General features: G+C 39.2%; 1 protein-coding gene across 2 annotated transcripts in view; it reads left to right on the top strand.

Annotated features, from left to right (window-relative positions):
• The window catches only part of NBAS (NBAS subunit of NRZ tethering complex), a 381587-nt gene that overhangs the window by 225457 nt on the left and 131600 nt on the right, over positions 1 to 24530 (top strand). For both annotated transcript variants that reach the window (XM_017526040.2, XM_017526057.2), the window contains 5 exons: positions 1081 to 1248; positions 3722 to 3835; positions 4161 to 4284; positions 19400 to 19476; positions 19860 to 19997. In XM_017526040.2, the coding sequence (XP_017381529.1) occupies positions 1081 to 1248; positions 3722 to 3835; positions 4161 to 4284; positions 19400 to 19476; positions 19860 to 19997 (621 nt within the window). The remainder of the gene's footprint in view (positions 1 to 1080; positions 1249 to 3721; positions 3836 to 4160; positions 4285 to 19399; positions 19477 to 19859; positions 19998 to 24530) is intronic.

The raw sequence follows: 24530 nt of genomic DNA, 5'->3' as shown, positions 1-24530 counted from the left end.
GAGAATGATGGTTTCCAGGTTCATCCATGTCCCTACAAAGGACCCTAACTCATCATTTTTGATGGCTGCATAATATTCCATGGTGTATATGTGCCACATTTTCCCTATCCAGTCTATCATCGATGGGCATTTGGGTTGGTTCCAGGTCTTTGCTATTGTAAACAGTGCTGCAATGAACATGATTTATTCCTTTTTATTACTTAAATTATAACTTAATGAATAACAAGATGTAGACCTAAATAGCCAAACTAAGCTATTAAGTAAGTTATCCTTCTGTCAGTTACAACAGGCTATTGGTATTGATAAACTAAGTCTTAAGTTTTTCTCTTGTTTAACTGAGATTCTTAAGAAAAGAAAAAAATAAGTGGAAGTGGATAGACAATAAACCAAGAAGTTATAGAACAAATCATATTTTTCTTTGACTAAATGCAGATAGGTCTTCATCCTTTTTGTTTACAAGACTGTAATTAATGTATTGACGTTTTCTCCTTGTGGAATCTGTCAGAGTAGTAATAGTGAGAACTTCAGCTGGTTGCTTCAAGATTGGCCGGAGGTACTGCATTATGAACTTGTCAAAGACTATTAATTACCTGCTTGTTTGGATGGAAACGCCTTTTGATAGTTAAAGGTTGATTGTCTGAATCTTCTACTTCTTTCTGGGTTGCAGTGGCATTATTCAGATGAATAATGTATTTTTTTTAAATTTATCTAAATAATAAATACTTTAAAATGTATTGTCAAGGAAACAAATATGAGTATCTCATGGTTAGGATATTAGATTGGTAAAAAATAAAATACCAATTATTTATTTTATAAATATCTCTGAGGGATTATTTAACTAATGCACTATGGTGTTTTTCTCTTTCCCCAGTTTTATTTTTTTGTTAAATGATTCAGAGAGAACAATATGTTGATAGTGCTCTTTTAACATTTACTTTGTTATAAGCAAAGATGGATGGGTTTTTAAATTTATCTACATGTTTAATATCTGATTATTTTAAACATTCACATTATCACTGTCTTCTCTGTTCTTATGATAATACACATTTTTGCCCTTTCTATTTCATTTCTTTAACACAGGATGAAGTAGGTGTTCCAGGTAGCAATTCAGCTGACCTATTACGCTGGACCACTGCTACCACCATGAAAGTCCTTTCCAACACCACAACCACCACCAAGGCGGTGCTCCAGGCCGTCAGTGATGGGCAGTGGTGGAAGAGGTCTTTAACTTACCTTCGACCCCTTCAGGTAAGCAGTGCATCTTTCTTTTTAAAATCAGTTGTATGGTTTATATGAATTAATTAGCAATGCTTTCACTGTTACATCTTTATCTTCTCTACATGGTTAAAAAAATCTCTCAAGAAATATAGACCTCTCCTCAGATAGGGAATGAGTAATCTGTTTTATAGAATGTAATATATTCCCATGGAATATTTGCAAAGGACACTAATAGAGATTTAGGTAAGGCTCGGTTTATGTATCAGAATTTAGTGAGATGAAAAGAAAAATTTTATCAGTGCTTACTTGCTTTTGCTGTATTTCTACGGGCTGATAGTTGAGGAAGAGTGATAGGAGGCAGACTGGGGGCTCTCAAGAAGGACAGCTGAACAGATTCTTGCTTTCATTCTGGAAGTCCAAGTCAGGGCAGGCAGTAGAGCCATTGAGTTTGCTCTGCATTCTCGCACCGCAGTCCTTTAATCTGACACTGGAAAACAAAGAGGAAAAACATAGGACTATTAGCAATTTGCCTCAAACACTCCTTGTGCATCTCATTCATTTATTCATTCAGCAAATACTTATTAGACAGTTTCTTCCTTTCAAATGCTGTGCTAATTACTGGGAATACGGAGGGGAAACACTTCAGTCTAATTCCCTTCTCCTGTGGAACTTACATGTCAGTTGGGGAAACACAGAAGATACACGTTTGTATAATAATGTAATGGCAGCTGATAACGAACGTGACAAAGATAAGTAAGCAAGGCAGGTAAAGTCTGAGTGATCCTGGGGAGTGAAGTTCTGATTAAGATAGAGAAATTAGGTTTCTCAGAAAAGGAGCCACTTTGAGCAGAAATATGGTTGAACCAAGGAGAACAAATGCAAACCCTGTCCCCCCCGGAGTGGGGTAGCACAGTTGACATCTGCATAGAACATAAAAGGGGCCAGTGTGGCCTGAGCTGAGTGAACAATGGGGAGAATGGAAGGTGATGAGATCAGAAAGGTGGTAGGGAGGCTCATCATTTAAAGCCTCATGTAGACTGTGATGGCAACTATAGATTTTGTTTTGAATAAGACGGAAAGCTTTTGGAGAATTTAGGCAATGCAGTTGTGTGATCCAACTTTACTTTTACTGTACTCATTTAAGTGCTATAGAAAGAATAGAAAAGAGACAGTGAGATAGAAGCCAACATGCAGTGAGATCAGTCCTCCCGGTGAGAGACATGGGTAGTTTGAGCTGGCACAGAGATGAAGGCAGTGGGAAGAGGCTGGTTTGGGGATGGGATGTATTTGTTAGACTTGCTGGTAGTCTGGATGTGGGAGAAAGACAAGACCTAAGGACAATGGTCCAAACAGTTGAATAAATGAAGATGACATTTACTGAGACACTGTTAAATCTCAGCTGTAATTTTTATAATTTGCAGCAGCAGTTTCATCGTTTCCCTAGACTGTGCTTGGCATAATGTAACTGCAGTAAGCCTTGGAGGAATAGGTGAATTCTTTTTACTTGGCTCTTCCAGTAAGGAGCTTTACAATTTATTTGGAGAAAGCAGAACATAAAGATAATTAACTATAATCTAGGCGTACTAAAGTTCTTGCTAATCTGCAATGCTGATAACATGTCTTGAAGACCTGTGTGGGTGGTAGTTGTGAAAGAGATGGGGATCATGAAAGGGGCACAATCATATCATCCTGTGTCCACCTGACAAGGATTCAGCAGGTCAGGTCTGAACTGGGCCTGAAAGGAAAGTTAGACTCTAATGACAGTCAGCAGGGCAGGACCCTCACAGTGGGAGACAGATGGAGAAGCCAATAAGATACATAAAGCAGGCAGTTTGGTTGAGGTGGAAAGTTAGCTTTTCATGTTAAGTAACATTTAATCACCTCAGATGTTATTCTACATAGTTTAGTTTTTAGGCTGTTGGCTGTTTGGCTTGTTTAGAGCTACTGAAGGATTTTTAAGCAGGGCAGCAACACAGACAAGGTGATGTTTTGTCTTTTTTTTTTTTTTTTTCCTTTTTGTGGAGAATGGGGTCTCATTATATTGCCCAGGCAGGTCTCGAACTCCTGGGCTCAAGCTATCCTCCCACCTCTGCCTCCCTAAGAGCTGGGATTACAGGCGTGAGCCACAGCGCCCAGCAAGATGATGTTTTTCAGTGGTTATTCTGATAGTAGTGTAGAAAACTCACCATGTGAACAACATTGATTGCTTCAGTGTTTCTAATTCATTGATGTCAAAGTGACCGGGAAAAGAAAAAGGCATTGCAGGGTGGGGTTGATGTGCTGCTCTTAGCATTTGGATATTCTCCTTCATTCTCTGCTGGGTATCTGTGTGACTCTGGCCCTCTTTTTAGGTCATGGGAAGCGCAGGAAACATTGATCAGTTTCCCCTGAAATCAGCCTTTTCTTCCTCGCTCTCTCCCTTTCTTCCTTGTTTTTACTCCTTTTCCTACTCCCTTGCCGTCTTTTTCTTTTTATCCATTTTTCTTTACTTTTTTCTTTTCAGGGGCAAAAATATGGTGGTGCATATCAAATCGGAACTACAGCTAATGAAGATCTGGAAAAACAAGGGTGTCATCCTTTTTATGAATCTGTCATCTCAAATCCTTTTGTCACTGAGGTAAGGACAGCGAGTCTAAGAAGATAAATTTAACTGTCATGCTGTTATAGACAGTATAAACAAAAACTAAAATTTTCCCGAAAATATACTTACTTGTCTTACTCATGTTATTCATTGGTTTTACATGTTTCTTTGGTATATATTATGACACATTATGAGATTAACATCTATTTAAAAATGTTTCATAAAATAATATGCTTCAGTTTGTGAGAAGTTATTATTCAGGTCACCAGAAGACATAACATCTTATAGTTGTGTTTTCTAAGCATATATTTGTATAACAAAAGGCACCCTACTCCTTGGTGAAACTGCTTCTTTTGTCTAGTCTGAAGTGACCTATGACACCTATCAGCATGTTCCAGTGGAAAGCTTTGCAGAAGTATTGCTGAGGACTGGAAAACTGGCAGAAGCTAAAAATAAAGGAGAAGAAGTATTTCCAACAACTGAGGGTAAGGAGAAGATTCTAGTTCCTTGACGGTGTGTAACTCTAGGAGAACATTGTTAACTAAGAATGTACAAATGAACAAGAGTTTGGAAAAGAAATTTTTCAGTAATTTTGAATTGCTTAACTTGACATTATCATTCATTCATTCATCCATGTATTAATTTTGTTTAAAACGTTTATTGAGAACCTACTGTTTTCAGGATTTGTACTTATATTGAGGGTTTAAAGGGATAAATATCATTCCTATCTTTCAGGGGCTAGTTATTAAGGTGATTCTCATAGTGAATGCAAAAAATGCTCAATAAAATTTATTTCCTGATTTTATGCTTAATAGAATGTAGGTCATATTTGATCTTCAGAATTTTCTGCTTGGTAGAATATCTTTCCATATAGAAATTTTTGAAAAGAATGAAATGCATGCACATTTACCCAAGAAAACTTACAATTTATACCTTTTTTTCCCTTTGGTCTTCTTCTTTTTCTCTCTCTCTCTTTTTTTTTCTTTTCTTTTTGAGACAGAGTCTCGCTGTGTAGCCCAGGCTGGCATGCAATGGCATGCTCTCAGCTCACCACAACCTCCACCTCCGAGGTTCAAGCCATTCTCCTGCCTCAGCCTCCCAAGTAGCTGGGATTACAAGTGTGCACCACCACGCCCGGCTAATTTTTGTATTTTTAAGTAGAGTTGGGGCTTCGCCATGTTGTTCAGGCTGGTCTTGAACCCCTGACCTTGTGATCTACCCGCCTCAGCCTCCCAAAGTGCTGGGATTACAGGCGTGAGCCACCACGCCTGGCTAGCCTTCTTCTTTTTAAGGTTCTAGGGTAGTTTCCTTGACCGTGTCCTTTCAATTCCCCCTCCCTCTGTGTTGCCATCCTCAGTGAATATTTCATAATTCAAAGGCTGCTGGAACTTTAGCTATCTTGTCTCTATTTCAAACATCAGTGAGAAGGAAAAGGGATGAAGGAAAAGCAGTTTTCTTGCAAGTCCCATCCATAACTTGCACTTATTATTTTATTACTTATTATTACTTTTTATTGTATTACTGGCCACCTCTAACTGCCAATAAGCCTGGACAGTGCTGTCTGTTGACTGAGCATGTTGCTGTGTGAAGTAAAATTTAGGAAAATGCATACAGGGAACAGAACTGCTAATTCCCCCCAAAACCTGATAGTATAGCTTATTTTTAGATAATTTTTTTCTATCAATCAGTACTCACATGCTGCTGGGAAGAGGAGAGGTAAATACTACTTCCCCATACACTGTGCAGGTCCCTTGAACAGTAGAGATTTTTACTAAGTATACCATTTTCCTTCGATTCTGAGATGCCTGTTTCTCTACCTGTTCTTCTCTGTTCAGGGAATATATCACAGTTATGGATATATTTATGTTTCTTTTCTTCTCCAAAAGGCTATTACTAAATTCATGGTACATCTTACAGTTGAGATTGAGTATGTATGAAGAGTACAGTCATGTTTCTCTTTCCCTGTTTAACTATTCTTCCTTACTGATTGCTTTTCTTTTTATTGTCTTATATCAGTTGCCCATGGATTAAGTATGATTGGTTATCCAGGCAGGTAGTTTGTACAGGTAGAATCTGAGACCTTAAGAGAATACTAGGTTGGATATGGGCATATCACCTGTTTTTTGGCATAGTAATGGAGACTGAAGTAATAACCAGTACATTCACAAACATTGGTTTATATGATATTTTTGTTATTTAATTTGCAAAGTATGAGCATAGCATACTTTATTGTCCTTTGCTATATTACACTTTGCAGATACAGTGCTTTTTAAAAAATGGAAGATTTACGCAACTCTATGTCAAGCAAGTCTATCAGAGCCATTTTTTTCAACATGGTGTGCTCACGTCATGTCTCTCTGTCATATTTTGATAGTTCTCACAATATTTCAAACTCTTCATTGTTATTACTCTTCATTATTCATTACATATCTGTTACAGTGATTCATAATGAGCGATCTTTGATGTTACTGTTGTAATTGTTTTGGGGCACCATGAACTACACTAATATAAGATGTAAACTTAATTGATAAATGTCATGTGTGTTTTGACTGCTCCGCTGACCAGCCATTTTCCAGCTCTGTCCCTCTTCTTGGGGGTCTCTGTTCTCTGAGACACAACAATATTGAAGTGAGGCCAATTAATAACCCTGTAATGGCCTATAAATGTTCAAGTGAAAGGAAGAGTTGTACATCTGTAACTTTAAGAGCTGGAAATGATTAAGCTTAGTGTGCAAGGTGTGTTGAAAGCTGAGAAAGACTTATAGTTAGCCACGTTGTGAATGCAGAGGAAGAGTTCTTGAAGGAAATTAAAAATGCTACTCCAGTGAACACACAGGTGATAAGAAAGCAAAACAACCTTATTGCTGATGTACAGAGAGTTTAGTGGCCGGCATAGAAGATCAAACCAGCCACAACATTCCCTTATGCCAAAGTGTAATCCGGAACAGGTCCCTTTTACTGCCTTTAATTCTGTGAAGCCTGAAAAGAGTAAGGAAACTACAGAAGAAAAGTATGAAGCTAGCAGAGGTTGGTTCATTTTGAGAAATTGCCACAGTCACCACAACCTTTAGCAACCACAATCCTGATCAGTCAGCAGCCATCAACATTGAGACCTTTCACCTGCGAAAAGATACTGAAGGCTCAGATGATTACTAGCATTTTTTAGCAATGAAGTATTTTTAAATTAAGGTATGTACATGGTTTTCTAGACATAATGTTATTACATACTTAATAGACTACAGTATAGTGTAAACACAACTTTAATATGCACTGAGAAACCAAACAATTTGTGTGATGTAGTTTATGGCAATATTTGCTGTATTGCGGTAGTCTGGAACAAAACTTCCTGTATCTTTGAGATATACTTGTACCTGTATGTGAATTTGAATACCTCTCATATAGAAGGTACAAAAGGCAAAATAATGGAACAAAAAGGCTTTGCAAAAAGGCCAAATAATGGGACCACATGCTTAAAGGCCTTAAAGTTGGCTGCTTTCTTGGAGTAGACCCTCTCAAATTGATTTGCTCATTGTATTAGGCTTCTGATATTTTCCAGTGCTGTTTTTCGAGAAACGTTGAGTATGTAAGCAATTGGGCCCTTGAGAGGTTAATCAGCCTCCTCTTTTCAAAGAATCCTTACAGTACTCAGCCATCTTTGCATAGTTGATAACTAAATGATGAGGTATCAAAACGATCTCGAGAAGTAAAGCAAATAGTGAGGTTTTCTTGTGGAGCTTTATAGAGTGGGGGAAACATACTTGAGGATGATCAGGGATCTCTTCCAGTTCCCTTTCTAACCGTGTGGACATTATTCACTGAAGGAGAGGTCCTCTAGCCACCTGTGTGCTAGGCCCTGTCCTAGGAACTTAGAATATAAAGATAGAGACATTATCCTTGTCTTCAACAGGCTTATAAAAGAGATGGGGAGACAGACAGATGTGTGATACGCGCTATGACAGGCAAACCCAGGGGCATTGGGATTGTAGAGGTGTTTCAGCTGAGGGAGAAGGTGTTGTGAAGAGGCCTTCTGAAGCAGACGATATTTGACTGGGACTTGGAAGGATGAATAAAGGAGGAAATGGATAGAGAGGTGGGTTTAGGGGAAGAAGAAATGAGATATTTTAGGAGGAGGGGATAAAATTCACAGAGGCAAAGAACATTTAAAACTTTATGATTTTTCAGGGATGTGTATGGCCAGCCAGTGGAGAAATGAAGGGATAGTAGTCTGAGAAGGAGTGCAAGGCTTTGTGAGTGACTTTAAACATTTTGAATGAACCGTCTATCAAGAGCTGTAGGGATTTCAAGCCGAAGAATATTATTCTGTTTTCCTTTGCTTCTGTTTTCTTATCTATAAAGCTTGAATGTTTTGCCTCGGGGCTGTTGCTCCCTGATGGCTTCATGCTGGGCGCCCACATGTGCACCTCGGCTCAGTCGGGTCCCCTGACCTGCATGATTGTCCTTGCTACCAGCTTGCCCTTCGGTTGATCCAATTATGATTTCACCATTTTTTCAGGACTTACCTCTGTAGTTCTCCTTCCTGGTCATACTTTAGAATCTCTTCGGAAAATTTTTAAGAAATACTGCAGCCCTTGAATCCATTGTAGGTGATTTTTTCAGTAACTCTGGAGTTGGGCACATTTATCAATTTTAATTTTTTATAAGAGGTAGCATCTGGCTCTGCTGCCCAGGCTAGAGTGCAGTGGCATGACTGTGGTTTGCTGCTGTCTCAGCCTCCTGAGCACAAGCGACCCTCCCACCACTGCCTCCTAAGTAGCTGGAACTACAGGTGCACACACCATGCCCAGCTGAATTTTTTTATTGTTAATGTAGAGACAGAGTAGAGTCTCTTTATGTTGCCCAGGCTGGTCTCAAACTCCTGGACTCAGGCAGTCTTCCCATCTCAATCTCCCAAACCACACCTGGCTCATAAATCATGTGTTTTCTGGAGAACCTCAGGGGATTCAATTGTGAAACCATAGTCAAGACTGTTGGGAAAGTTTCGCTTTAAATATTAGATTCTCCCCAGCCTCATCTGCCCATTTTCATACTGAGACCTATCTCTCTGACCTTCTCACTAGGCAGCGTAGAGAAAACTCCCCAGGTCTTTTATGGCTGTGTCTGGTCTCTTCAACTTAAGGCTCACATTCTGAGTACCACGTCTACTTCTAAATGTTCTATCCTTACAGCTGTGAGGATTTTCTGTGAGGCAGCTATGGAATGAAAGTGTCTTCGCAATGATGAGAGTAAGTACAGTGTGTCTATCAGAGTCATTGGGCCAGTGAATTGAGTGTACGCTCTTAGCGCATCTGCACCCTAGTTTGTGTACTGTGCTTAGTGGTGTCTATGGGATTTTAAGGGCGTGCAGTGATTTTCTGTCTGCCCTGGTGTTTCTTGAGATTTTATTTTCTAACAATCAGATTTTAATATTTCACCAGAGAAAGAATCTAAGACTATTAAGGAATTTTTAAAACATTTCAAATGTCATTGAATGATAAAAACATTTCAGAACACTTACAATTTATATTAAGAAAACATATTATTATACCATCAATATTAAATGTAGAGGTGATTTTTAATAATAATAATCCCTTTTATGTAAATTTGGGTGTATAATTTATGAAGCATTTTCATATTCCCTATCACATTTTATATATTTGCTAATGCCAATATGTCTGGAACAGAAACCTTTGGCTATTTTGTAGTATCAAATATTTGTCAGAAACTCAGCAGAATTGAAAAATGATGTAGGTTATAAGTGACACAGATTAAAAATTGTGGTAAAAAAGTAATTCTGGACTTTAGAAGTAGGTCATAATATAAATTAAACTTCCTAACATGATCTGACTTTTTAGAATTTTTTAATAAAGTTGATGAAAAGATTTTTATGGAGACTAACTGAAGAAAATTGGTCATTATTTATTTAGCTAGATGAATGATTTAATGGTTAATGATTTCCAAATCAATAATATGGGCAACCTTATGAGTTTTGTTCTGGAATTAAATTTATCAGAGTGCTTTCTAGAGGCACTTACTTTGCACAGAGTTAGTACTTGAAGGCTTAAGCATAGATTTCATCTGGTTTTGGCCATATAACTTGTTTAGAAAATGCAGTATTCGGGCCCGGCGTGGTGGCTCACACCTGTAATCCCAGCACTTTGGGAGGCCGAGGCGGGTGGATCACGAGGTCAAGAGATCGAGACCATCCTGGTCAACATGGTGAAACCCCATCTCTACTAAAAATACAAAAAATCAGCTGGGCATGGTGGTGCATGCCTGTAATCCCAGCTACTCAGGAGGCTGAGGCAGGAGAATTGCCTGAACCCAGGAGGCGGAGGTTGCGGTGAGCCGAGATCGCGCCATTGCACTCAAGCATGGGTAATGAGAGCGAAACTCCGTCTCAAAAAAAAAAAAAAAAAAAAGAAAATGCAGTATTCAAGGTTTGAGAAGTAGCATTACAAATTAAATTCATGCACACTGCTAAATGTAGAGCAGGTTTTATTTATTTATTATTTATGTTCAATGGTAAAGCCCCTGTGATTCAGTCTCTAGCCAATATTACATGTTGTGCATTCCAGCAAAATCTGCTTACCATCTTCTCTGAATATTTTGTCAAATATTGCTTTATATGGTGTACAAATTCCACAGCTAAGAAGCTTCCAAGTGTGGGTTTTGATTTCCATCTGATTAGAAACTCTGAGTCTGGGTGAGGGCTGCTGAGACAGTTTTGATGCTCAGGAGTGGAGTGGAGGGAGACTCATGTCCTCCACCATCCCCATCAGTTCCCTACAATTCATGTTAGTTAGGAGAGCCCTGGGCGAGGCGTTTGGGTTATAGAGATGAATGGCCTGGGATCACTGTGTAGGAGAAAAAGAGTCATGAGATAACTTCAGCAACAGTTGTGTTAGAGATTGGAGAAGAGAGATTCCTTTCATCTCAAGTCATATGGAGAATGGTATACTTGATGCCTGGGATTCTTCCAGTCTTGAAGCAGCTGGGAGGTCATGGGTTTAGTGTAGTCAGTAACTCAGCCGGCTGAGTGCAGTGCTGGAGACCAGGCAAATATAACTTGCCCAGAAGAGTCTTTTAGAAACCCCTCTTTGGGGAAAAAGTTAACTGCCAGGGAGCTTAAGCATTTGACATAGTTTTTAGGGAGGATTTCTTTCTCTTTTCTTCCCCAGCATTTTTATTAAGAAAATTAAAAATTCACAGTAAAGTTGAAATAATTCTGCAGTGAACTCCCATATACTCTTCAATTAATATTGCCACATTTACTATACCTATATTTCTCCACCCATCAATCAATCAAACTCAACTTCATTTTTGATGTATTTTGAAGTAAATTACAGACATCAGTAAACTTCACCTCTTGGCAATACACTGCATATCTTTAACTAGAGTGAGCATTTTTTACTTTTGTATGTTTCAAAATTCACAGTGAAATACAAAAATCTTACTTGTACCACTGGACAGATTCTGACAAGTACAGCACCTGTGTAACTCCTGTCAAGATGCAGAGACCTTACGGCCACCCTAAAGTCTGATCCTGTTCTTAGCACACACCCAACCCACACTTCCTATAGGGCACCCCATGCTCTGATTTTTTCCCCACTGTAGATTATTTTTTATTGTTCTAGAATTCATTAAATGCAATTATATAGTACGTATTATTTTGTATGACACTTAAAGTGCGTTTTTGAGATTCATTTATATGGCATTGTCGGTAGATTTTTATTTTAAATTATTGAGTAGTATTTCATTGTATGCATATAAAACTGTTCATCCACCCTTCTATTAAAGGATACTTGGGGCAGGCTGAGGCAGGAGGATTGCTTGAACCCGGGAGGCAGAGGTTGTAGTGAGTCAAGATCATGCCACGGCACTCCAGCTTGGGCGAAGGAGTAAGACTCCGTCTCAAAAAAAAAAAAAAAAGGATTTGGCTTATGGTTGTTATTTTTTTAAAAAAGCTGCTGTGAACTCTCATACAGGTGTTTTTGTGGACATGTTTTTTTATTTCTTATAGGTAAATTTTAATGGTAGAATTGCTGGATCAAAGGTTATGGGTTTGTTTAGTTTTATAAGGAATCACCAGACTTCTCTTACTTTCAGGTGTTGTGGATTTTCTGAACCTTGGTGTTTCAAGACTGCAGGTTTTCTATCTGAGTTTTACCTGCCCAGTATGGCACTGGCAGGAGTTTGCCCTTAGGATTGAAGCTGTAAAGATGGGAAACTCACCAGTACCATTCATTCCTTCACATGGCAGCCATCTTCCAGTTTCTGGTTTTTTTTTTTTAGGCACCTATCCAGTGGCTTTTAATGCTTGTTTTTGTTGTTGTTGTTGTTGTTTGTTTGTTTGTTTTGTGATGGAGTCTCTCTCTGTTGCCCAGGCTGGAGTGCTGTGGTGTGATCTCAGCTCATTGCAGTCTCCACCTCCCAGGTTCAAGCAATTCTCAGGCCTCATCCTCCTGAGTAGCTGGGACTACAGGTGCACGCCATCATGTCTGGATAGTTTTTTGTATTTTTAGTAGAGATGGGGTTTTACCATCTTTACCAGACTGGTCTTGAACTCCTGGCTTCAAGTGATTCACCTGCCTCAGCCTCCCAAAGTGGTGGGATTACAGGCATAAGCCACTTCGCCCAGCCTTTTAATACTTGTTTTTTATATTTTGTCTAGAGTTTACTTTTCAATCTGTAGGAGGGCTACCTGGATAATAGAACCCAATCACTGGAGAATTTTAATAGAGTTACTATTCTGAATTCCCCTGGAGTTTACCAGGTGACGTGTGGTTAAAGTCTGAATCATAGTTTCCCAGAAAGGGTAATAGAAAGCCAAAGAGCCTTTTGCTTAAGATTAATTCTGAGAAGTCAACTCATGAATGAAGTTTTTAACTGGTCGAGAGAACTTTGCACATTTTCCATCTGGCTTGGGTGGTTGAAATAGATGTCAAGAAGTCCCTAGGGAATTAGACCACATGGATGTTCAGATGGGTGAACTGCACAAGCTCAATAGCATTTCTGGAGGAGATGCTCAAAGTGAGAATTTAAAAAGCACATGACAGTACCAATGGATGCAGTTGCATGTATTGTTCGACCCAGGAGTTCTATTTCTAGGAATTTATCCTAAGAATCTCTTCTTCCACATTCTTAAAATGGCATATGTTAATTGTTTGTCATAGCGTAAGGTTGTCAATAGCCTGATAGGTACTGATCAAGAAAGATGTCGATCTTATTTTGGATCTTGTTTTCTGTCTTCACAGATGAACTGCCTTTCTGAGTTTGGCAGATTTACATAAGCTTCCAAGCCTCTGTACAAACAAGATAATACTATCTTCTTGTAGGACTTTTAAGACACTTAGAGCTAATTGATGTAAAACACCTATTTCATGTTTGGCTTCTCAGAGCATATATTTTTAAAATTATAGTTATTTTTGTTTTAGATTAATTTTATTATTTGTGTTATACAAGGCAATGGCATGAGCACAGACAGAGAGTTTGGAATTCAGACTGATTGGGTTGACACACAGGGTAGGTTTAATGGCAAATTAAAACCACAAATTAAGGTTGGCCCATATTTATGGGGACTTTAAATGCTCAATAGGAAGTGTTAACTTTAATTTTTTTAGGGAATGGGAAACTAATGAAGATTCTTTTCTTTCTGTAAGCTAGAGGATGATACAATTATCCAGTGCTTGTGTAAAATTAATATGAAACTGCTATTTTAAGAAAGTGCTGGAAGGAGAAAGACTGAAGGCATCAGGTAGAGCAGCAATGAGGGGCTGTTGAAAGGGTCTAATTTTTCAACAATTGAAGCTTAGAGTTTGTGGCAGTGAAAACAGAAAGTATGTATGAAAGAGTTCTTTGGAAATTATTCAGTAGGAATGATGATGAACCAAGTGCTGGCAGCAGAGGAGAGGAATGAAGTCCAAGATGACTCTGTGATGTTAAGTTTAGTTTATTGGGAAGATAAGGTACTATTTTAGAAATACGAAAGATATTGGGTAAAAAATGATTAATTTGGGGTAGCATTTGAGTGGCAGTGTCCAACAAAGAGTTGGTAAGGCAAATCTTGTGAGATGGTTCAAACCTAAATAGTGGGAAAATAGACCTGGGTACCGGTTGAATTTAAGAACAGAATTGAGGTCAGGCACAGTAGCTCATGTCTGTAATTCCAGCACTTTGGGAATTCAAGGCAGGAGGATCATTTGAGGTCATCAATTCAACACCAGCTTGGGCAACATGAGAATACCCTGTCTCTCAAAAAAAATGTTAAGGAAATAGCCAGGTGTGGTGGCACACGCCTGCCATTCTATAGCTACATGGGAGGCTGAGGCAGGAGGTGTTCACTTGAGCCCAGATTTTGAGGCTACAGTGAGCCAAGATTGTGCCATTGCACTGTACCCTGGGCAATAGACCAAGACCCCATCTCTTTAAAAAGGAAGGAAAAAAAATGTGGTTGAATTCTCTAGGTGGGCATGTAAGGTGGGATTAAGAGAGAGTGATGAACTGACCTAACTGAATAATCAAGGACGAAGATCTGGTGAGGCACACAGAGGAAGACCATCTGACGAACAGAACCAGGAGAACTCAGTGTCCTTGCAGCCAAAGCGAGCCTGTCTGGCAGTGCCTGGTGCCACAGTGAGATTTAAGAAAGAAAGGAGAGAGAAAAGACCTTGGATTTGGTGACCTTTGGAGGTCATATTAGTTGGGACCCAGGGACAGAGGGAGTTGAGGAAAGAGTGAGTGTTAAGGTAGTGGGTGCAGTGGGGCAGACCACTCACTAGTAAGGTTCCAGTGAAGAGAAAAGGGACTCTGGAGCTTGACGGAATGGAGAGTTTTCAAGGGGAGAATTCTTTTCTAACATTAAGGTGATTTGCTTGTGTATTGGCACCAGGCAAATGAAAAAGTTACTGTGATTCAAAACCCTCTTTTGTAAGTTGAGGAAAACATCTGACTTTTTCAATAGAGAAGTTGCGAGGAGGAACTAATTCAAATGATTGCTGAGTGCTCAGTGAAAAGCAGCTAAGCCACAGGAAATATGGTGACAGACGTGTATTGGCTCATCAGGTGTGACCGTTTAAGTCTGCTCTTGCTTCTTGGTGAATTTAATCTTTATGCTTAAATACAATCGTTAATTCATTAATAATTATGATTTGTATAAAATTGAAATAATTGTCTCTGCTGCACTGTGGTTGTTATTGGAAGAACCTTTCATCCGTCAGTTTTTTTAGGGGGAAATGGAAACACGTTATAACTGAAGAAAAGAATTTGCTTCCTCAAGCCTGTGGTTTACAAAGGGAGGGAGGGAACCTACTGCGGACTTTCTGTAGCTAGAGTGATGCTCTGCACTTTGCATATTTTCCTTCACTTAATCCTCATTTACATAGGAGGCAAATAATGTTCCAGATCCCAAATCTAAAATCCTTTGAAAACCAGAAAGATTTTTGTAATTTGTTTGGCGTCGAAACCTGAACTAAACTGACATGAGTCTACTTTATAGTCTGCTTATCTCACTTAACATGAGTATTCAAATCATTTGCAACAGGGATATTAATGTCTTTGATTATTGGGTGTTCCCATACCATACATAGGGTGTCATGTAATATATGATGCATGTATAACACAACCTCCTAAAGTCCAAAACGTTCTGAATTCTGAAACTCAAAATTATGTGGTCAATCAGTTGGGTCCCTGAGCTTTGATCTGAGAACTTTCTGGCTCTGACAATGGTTTCTTTTTTGCTGTAGCATTCTGCTTGATTTTGTAGGCAAGAGTTTCATTATGTATTTGTAGATTTTGTTATAGTTCTAAAAAACCTGCCTAGGATTTTGGTTTTATTTGGGTATTAGTAAAACTCACAGACATGGAAATGATTGTCATGAAGGAAGAAGTTTGTATTCACAGATCCCTAAAAATGGAAGACAGGCCACACCCAGGTGGAGAAGCACTGGTGGTTTAGAGGCGGAAGAAAGCTGGGCAAGGGCCCAGGTTTTATGGGAAGCAATGGACGAAGCAGGGTAGGCAAGGCTGGGCAAATTGATGATTAGTTAGTATGGATAATTTGGGTAGGCTCTGGGATGTAGGGATGGTCTCTGATTGTTTAGTTACCTTGCTATGGAGTGATTAAAATAGAGAATTATTTCCTCTTGGGGTAGAAAAGCCAAGATAGGGGAGTTGTTCAAAGTATGGGCTGTGGGTTGGTTGATTGGCATGTCAGATGTGTGCTCACAGGCAAGTTGTTTCGCTCTCTGGGTATTAGCTAGATCTGGGAGGAGAAGTCTCTCTAGGATTAGCAAGGCCTCCACCATGTAAAAGCCGTGCAAAAAAGAAAAAATAAACATGATTCCTATAGTTGTATTTATGAAGTAAAGTCTGTGTAGATATCACTGGAACAAACATCTGTATTTCAGGATGATGATATTCACGACTTAGTAAAAATAACAGTGATGACCCTTTAGACAACTTTATGAGGGCGATTTTTGTCATTACTTTGAACTCATGAAAATTAACTATGTGTTTTCTTTTTTGCCTCCTATAAGCCTTGTATTAAATTATATATGTTCAAAAAATGTTAGTGACCATTTTGTGAGTTTTATCTATAACTATTTAAAAAATAAACCTACTAGAACTTAAGTATCTAGGTGAAAATTCAACACTCCCTGGGGGCTCTGCATTTATTCCAGTGATATCATCGTTGCTGCTTTTTGTTGGGTTGTTTTTGCTTTGGGATTTTCCTCGAGCCTGTGGCATATTCTTTGGAACATTTTCAGGGGTCTCATATTTTTATCCCTGAGGGTGCGTTGTTTTTCAGAAATGGGCAAATGTATATTAAGTGAAGGGAAAGATTGGGTGGATGTTGTGGTAATTGTTCTAAAACGTGCCTGGGATTTTCGTTTTATTTGGGTACTGGTGAGACATGCGGACAAGGAAATGATACAAACTTAGATGTGACTGGAAGACGGTAATAGGACTTCATTTCCTGGGTGGGCCTGAGGTTGGTCCCAACCACAACTCCAAGAAAGGTCTCCGAGCTGGAGAAACAAACACACACCTGAAATAAGGGCCCCTGAGGGCGCCTGTGAAGAGACAGTGCAGAGTTTGATGGGTGGGTTCAGATACGCTTATTGGAAAATTGGCGTCTTGTGTGTCTAAAGAAGGGAGTATCTGAAGAAAATTAAAATGGGTTGGGGGAAAAAACCGGGTGAGTTTGCAGTTGAAGTTCACCTTGTAAATGACTATAAGAAATAAAATTAACAGAGAAGAATTATTAGTATATAAAACATTTATTTTTCTCTCAAAATAAGGATTCTGAAGGACTGTTAGTTAGGGAGATATCAAATGGTGGAATATATAAGGTAGCCATAAGTCAAGGTGGCAGGTGTGTGTGTGTGTGTGTGTGTGTGTGTGTGTGTGTGTTGTGTGTATGTGTGTGTGTTGTGTATTTGTATACTATGTTATTTCTGGGATCTAAGTAAATCCTCTCAAATGGCGCAGAATTTTCAGTCATTTCTACATGCTTTCTTTTTCGTTTTCTGGTATCAAAAATTTATAGCTTAACACCTTCATTCCTCACTTGTTAATAGTCTTCTAGGGTATATGCACCAGCTTTCTTCATCCCCTTTTCCCTCCCCCTCCCTCTACCCCTCTCCGTTCCCCTCCTCCTTCTCTTCTTTTCTCTTCTCCTCCTCCCCCTTCTTCTCTTCCTTCTTCTCCTTCTCCTTCTTTCTTTTCCTTCTTTCCTCCTGCTCTTCCCCCTCCTCCTTCTTTTTCTCCTTCCCCCCTTCCTGCCTCTCTTCCCCTCCCCTCCTCCTTCTTCTCTTTCTTTCTTTTTCTGTCTCATCTCTTTCTTTCTTTCTTTCTCTTTCTTCCTTCCTTTCTTTTCTTTTCTTTTTCTTTTTCTTTTCTTTTTTCTCCCCTCCGCTTCCCTCCCCTCACCTCCCCTGCCCTCCCCTTTTCAGGGTCTTGTTCAGTAATCCAGATAGTGTAGTGGCACAATCGTAGCTCACTGCAGCATCAACCTCCTGGGCTCAAGTGATCCTCCCTCCTCAGCCCCCTGAGTAGCTGGGACTATAGGCACATACCACCATGCCCAGCTAATTTTTAAAATTTTCTGTAGAGATGGGGTCTCACTGTGTTGTCCAGGCTGGTCTCAAACTCCTGGACTCAAGTGATCTTCCCACCTTGGCCTCCCAAAGTGTTGGGATTGCAGGCAGTAGCCTAATGCCCAGCTATCTCTTCTTTGATCTTGTAATAGTTTGTACAAAATTTGATTGGTGCCCTTTGAATTGTATTTTAAATTATTTGTTAAGAATCTTTTTATTCTTGAAAGGATTCTAATTCTTAAGACAGTATCTGATTTGAAGAAGGTTCTTTTTGATGTTGAGTGAAGGAATAAATTTGGAAGTGGACCTTGAAATAAATAGCTTTTCATTAGAAAATGTCTCTAAAACTGTATGATTCCTTGCAGGGGCTGAGGCTGACTGGTGGTCCATTTGGTTCATAAGGTTTGGATGATATGTAGTAAATGAGTATTTGGAGAACTGATGTTCCCTTTGTAGATACACAGTGGGGAAGACACAGTAGTTTTTCTCTGTGAATCATCCACAGGAAACTTTGAGTTCTAGGTCAGTCTCTGACACTTGAGCCATTTGTAGGTCCCTCTTTACGCTCCCACCGTTCCCAGTGCCTAGACTATCAGCTAAACAGAGATTACACAAACAACTTAAACGTTATTCTACATAAGACATAATTGGAAAGGTAAATCTTCTGGAACAATCACGTGGTACATTTCCAAAGTCAAATATCATTTACTTTGAATTGTTCATATACTGTTCTCCTTCATTAGTGCTGGCCATGAGAGTCTGTATTTTTTTAAAATATTGGGTTCATATTGTGATTACATATGACTACCTAGTATTTGCTACTGAGGCCCTAAATGAATAGACTGCATTCTTACAGAAACAAACGGTGTACAAACACAGAGTGTATTGGCAATGCATGCTTTTATGTTAAAGCTATGACATTGGCAAGTTTTGGCTTGTATAAAAATTTACATGAGAAGCAAAAGTTTTTAATGGTTGGGATATTTTAAGACATTCAAGCAAAACAAAAGACTGATTTTCTTTTTGTGGAGCATGATGAAGAGGCGTGTTATTGGAAAGAACAAAATCATGTTATTGTAGTAATCAAAAGATTTACCCCAAATTTGCACTCATAAAGCTATTTTATTGCTCTGATCGTATTTTCAGCCTCCATATTAGCTAACATTGATGCACATCATTTTGTAGCACTGTCTGCATCATTAAAATGGAAAGATGTAGCTCTAGGAAACCAAGCCTCCCTAATGTCTTTGCACTTAGCCTTTGCAGCTGCCCTGAATTTCTTCATGTGTACATTACCAACAGTATCCTTTTTCTGAGTTAAGATAACGTTGCTATTCAACACAATTCCATATGATCTATGTTTAGATGATACCGAATAGACTTTTATAAAAGGTCCCTGCCACTAATTATTTGTTGAAATCTTATAGGGCTAAAAACGTGACACTTAGTTAACTATAAATTTCACATGCAACCTCAGCAAAATAACGTTTCTTTTCTGCATTCAGTTCTCTTGCAGCTAGCAAGTGAAGCCTTGCCAAATGACATGACCTTGGCTCTTGCCTATCTTCTTGCCTTACCACAGGTAAGTTTGCCCTTACCAATGAAGAAGAACCTAAAAATGACCAAAAAGCGTATACTGTGAATTTTCCTCGGTAAAATTGTTTATTGCATGTCATTTCCTCCTCCTAGTTCTTAGGTGCTAAATGGACCCTGGTCAGTATCTACAGAATCAGTTCTACAGTTAGCTTCAGTGTCAATCTTTACATCCACTTTGATGTGCATAGGATGTGCTTTATAGTGCCTTGTGATTTTTAACTTAGTCATTATTAAGTTGATCTTGAGCTTGAGTTGATGCAATGGAAACTTTGTATGAAAAATCTGCAGGAATGACTAGAAATGTAATGGTTTATAATGATCTTCTTAATTTCCTTTCAGCTGAGTTAATTCTCACATGTCCCCTCCTAGGTGTTAGATGCTAACCGGTGCTTTGAAAAGCAGTCCCACTCTGCGATCTCTCTCCAGCTGGCAGCCTATTACTACAGCCTACAGATCTATGCCCGGTTGGCCCCATGTTTCAGGGACAAATGCCATCCTCTTTACAGGGTGAGTCTTCATGATTTCCACCTTATTAATGAGCAAAGTTAAGCCTTTTCTGAAATACTCAAAACACGTGTTTAATTTTTTGGAGGAACTGATTGCATTTTTATCCAGAATGTATTCCAAGTGGCAGATGGCCCTTGGCTTTCCTGTATCCGACGAAGTTGCTTTGCCAGGTATCAGTAAGTAGAGTTTAATATTTATTGTGAGTGCTGATCCTTCTCTCTGACTTTTCCTTCATTTACTTTATTTTACTAAGTTCTTAGTTAGGAATAGCTAAGTAGTAGGAAAGGCAAAACGGAGAATTGGTTTTTAAATTTACTTTCTGAAAGAAAGATGGCTGTGCCTAACTTGGGAAAGTAGATGACATAATCCTTGGAGTAATAACTGCACTTTTATTTTTTTTAAGCCAGAGATATGAAGTGGTCAGTTGTACAGATAGAATATTGAAATATATTGTTCCTACTTGTCACAAGCCTCAGACAGCTTTTATGTAACTATTGTTAATTTCCAAGTGAAAGCAGGTAAACATGGCTTCAGGCTACATGTGCCTTCTTTTGTGGATACAAAAGTATTGCAGATGCCACTGGAAAATCCCTCCAAGTACTTGTATAGACATACCAGTTTTAATTATCAGCATTGGGAAATTATCTGATTTTTGTATTGGATCATTTTAAGAGTAGATAAATAGACTTTAAAATCCACTATATGCATAAATTTAAGGTCCAGATTTTATTGAGGCAAGATTTCTCCTTTCTCAACCCCAAACAAATTCTAATACAGCTTATATTTTTCCTGTTTTCCCTGATAGTAAATTACTTTATACCAAAATGAAAAGTCCCAAAGCATGTACTATTTGTGACTGGGTTAAATTAGGAGAAAATCATTACATTCTATCCCACCTTTTGTATCTCACCATCACTCTTTCCAAACTCAGATATTGCAGTCACTCTATAAGAAAGCCTGTTTAAGATTCCCACAATTAAGGCAGGGCATGGTGGCTAACGCCTGTAATCCCAGCACTTTGAGAGGCTGAGGCGTGTGGATCACCTGAGGTCACAAGTTCAAGACCAGCCTGACCAACATGGAGAAACCCTGTCTCTATTATAAATGCAAAATTAGCCAGGCGTGGTGGCGCATGGCTGTAAGCCCAGCTAGTTGGGAGGCTGAGACAGGAAAATCGCTTGAACCTGGGAGGTTGGAGTGAGCCGAAGTCACACCGATTGCACTCCAGCCTGGGTAACAAGAGCGAAACTTAAAAAAAAAAAAAAATCTACAATTAAAACTGACAATGAAATAAAGCGTAATACTGAAAGATAAGGGTTAAAAGTAAAGGTGCATTTATCTTGTTTTTTTTTTCTATGTTCTTACAGTTCTTTCATATGGTAGGAAGCGTATTTTTTTCCAGGTCTTACATTTTGTGTAAAGAAATAATTTCTTGTGTCTGTCAAAGCTCTAGCTGCTTCGACCTTCCAAACCACATCTAAGAACCAAGAAGGAGGTGAAAACATTCCATTTGTGGTGATAGATAGGCTTTCAGGTTTTCATCCATTTGTGTTTATTTTCAGTAAGACACTTGGGAGGACCATCCATAACAGGTGACTCTCCCAGGACACATCACTGTTAGGTGTGTATTGTTTGAGGCATAGTTTTATTCTCATGTCAACATCTGGATAAAAACCAGGAATGCTTTATTCCTTTAACCAGTTCACCTAAGGTATTACTTTATTTTGGGAATTTTGTGTTTTGTTTTCTGGTAACTACGGCTGCTTTATGCAGATACTTATTTTATATAAAATTATACTCTTGTAATTTGGGGTTTTTTAATATCTCAGGTATGGTTTTATGTGAAATAACAAACATGTATTAATATGTTATAAATTAAGGGGCGGAAGTGATTAAGTAGAAATTGGGAAAGTTTATTTTACTCATATCTTTTCATTAGTGCTATGTATGTACAAATAATTTCCTCTAAAACTTTAAGTACATGAAACACAGTGAAGCTTTACTTTGACCAAATGCATAGTACCTTATTGTAAACTTGAATTTTTTTCCCCTAAAAGTCAGTTGAATTCTCAAAATATATTTGACTGTGGTCTCTAAGTAGATGTCATTGACATAGGATGCCAGTGCTGAAATTAGATCTCACTCTTCCATTCCAATTATGTCATCTGTATTAAGGCCCTACTGTGTACCTTTCCAGAATACATAAGATTGGAAGGTCACTGTATTTGTCCATTTTCATACTGCTGTAAACAGCTTCCCAGGCCAGGCACGGTGGCTCATACCTGCAAGTTCCAGCACTTTGAGAGGCTGAGGCAGGTGGATCACCTGAGGTCAGGAGTTGGAGACCAAACTGGCCATCGTGGTGAAACCCCGTCTCTACTAAAAATATAAAAATTATCTGGGTATGGTGGCAGGCACCTGTAATCCCAACTACTGGGGAGGCTGAGGCAGGAGAATTACTTAAATATGGAAGGTGGACATTGCAGTGAGCCGAGATGGCGCCATCCCACTTCATCCTGGGCAACAAGAGTGAAACTCCATCTCAAAAGAAAAAAGAAAAAGAACTGCCCAAGACTGGGTAACTTATAAAGGAAAGTAATTTAATTGATTCACAGTTCAGCATGACTGGGGAGGCCTCAGGAAACTTGTAGTCATGGAGGAAGGTGAGGGGGAACCAAGGCACCTTCATCCCAAAATGTCAGGAAAGAGAATTGGCAAGCAAAGGGGTCGACCTCCTTATAAAACCATCAGATCTCATGAGAGCAGCATGGGGGAAGCCACCCCCATGATCCAGTTACCTCCACCTGATCTCTCCCTCGATATGTGGAGATAATGGGATTATAATTCAAGATGATATTTGGGTGGGGACACAAAAACTAACCATATCATTCTGCCTTTGGCACTTCCCAAATCTGCTGTCTNAAAACCACGCATTCCTTCCCAACAGTTTGCCAAGGTCTTAATTCATTCCAGCATTATCCCAGAAGTCCGAGTCCAAAGTCTTATCTGAGACAAGGCAAGTCCCTTCTGCCTATGAGCCTATAAAATCCGAAGCAAATTAGTTCCTTCCTATAAGTGACTTTCTCTGCTTCCCTTTTAATCATGAGTTCTAATTCCAAACAATCTCTGTGAATGCACAAAACGATTGCTTTTAAGAGCACTCAAGTCACCTGTTGAATGATTTGCTTCTTAGAAATTTATTCTACCAGATACCCTAAGTCATCTCTCTCAAGCAGAGTTCTACAGGTCTTTAGGGCTGGGGCAAAATGCCACCAGTCTCTTTGCTAAAGAACAGCAAGAGTCACCTTTGTCCCCAACAAGTTCCTCATCTCCATCTGAGACTACCTCAACCTAGACTTCCTTGTGCATACTTCTGTCAGCATTTTGGTCAAAGTCTCATTCAACAAGTCTCTAGGAAGTTCTAAGCTCTTGCACATCTTTCTGTCCTCTTCTGAGCCCTCCAAACTGTTCCAGCCTCTGCCTGTTGCTCAGTTCCAGAGTTACTTTCACATTTTCGGGTACCTTTATAGCAGCACCACACTTTCTGCAGTATTAATTTATTGTTTTAGTCTGTTTCTTTTTCCTTTTTCACTTGCGTCTGACTCCTAATTCCTTCAGCTCTTGTAATCTGTTCTTATACTGCTGTAAAGAATTACACGAGACTGGGTAATTGATAAAGGAAAGAGGCTTAATTGACTCACAGTTCAGCATGGCTGGGGAGGCCTCAGGAAACTTTCAATCATGATGGAAGGCAAAGGGGAAGCAAGGCACCTTCTTCACAAGGCGGCAGGAAGAAGTGCTGAACAAAGCAGGAAAAGCCCTTTATAACACCATCAGATCTTGTGAGAATTCACTCACTATCAGGAGAACAGCAGAGGGGAAATTGCCCTCATGATTCAGTTACCTCTACCTGGTCTTTCTGTTGACACATGGGGATTATCAGGATTATAATTCAAGATGAGATTCGGGTAGACACACAAAGCCTGACCATATCAGCCACTCCATCAATCAGCTGTCAGTCATTAAGCGTCCCTCATGTGCCACACCCTGCTCCTGAGCCTTGGGGTCAGGAGATGACTAAGGCATGTGCCGGACCTCAGTGACCTTGCTACTTGCCCTAAATTCGTATGAGGCAGTTAAGTAAATGTGGTTTAGACTGGCAGTAAAATGGAGAACTAAAGATGGATGTGGGACCGACAAAATTACAGCTTTTAAAAAAGCCAGAAAGCTGACTGCACAGCCACGTTCTGGCCTATCATCTTCCGTTTCATTTCTTTAATTAAAGTGGTTCTCTTGGAGGAAAATTATAGTACAACTTACATTTTTCCTGTTTCCCTCATAGTAAATTAGTTTGAACCACAATAAAAATTGTACTAATGCATGCAGTGTTTGTGACTCGGATAAGTTAGGATAAATCTGTTACATTCAATTCCACTCTTTCCAAATTTACGTACTGCAGTCACTCTACAGGAAAGCCTATTTGGGATGTCCACAGCTGAAGCTTGCCAAGAAATAAAGCAAAATACTGAAGGG

This window comes from Cebus imitator, unplaced genomic scaffold (genome assembly GCF_001604975.1).
Source record: "Cebus imitator isolate Cc_AM_T3 unplaced genomic scaffold, Cebus_imitator-1.0 Scaffold1, whole genome shotgun sequence".
NCBI classification, from domain to species: domain Eukaryota; kingdom Metazoa; phylum Chordata; class Mammalia; order Primates; family Cebidae; genus Cebus; species Cebus imitator.
This window is presented reverse-complemented; position numbering and strand designations above follow the sequence as displayed.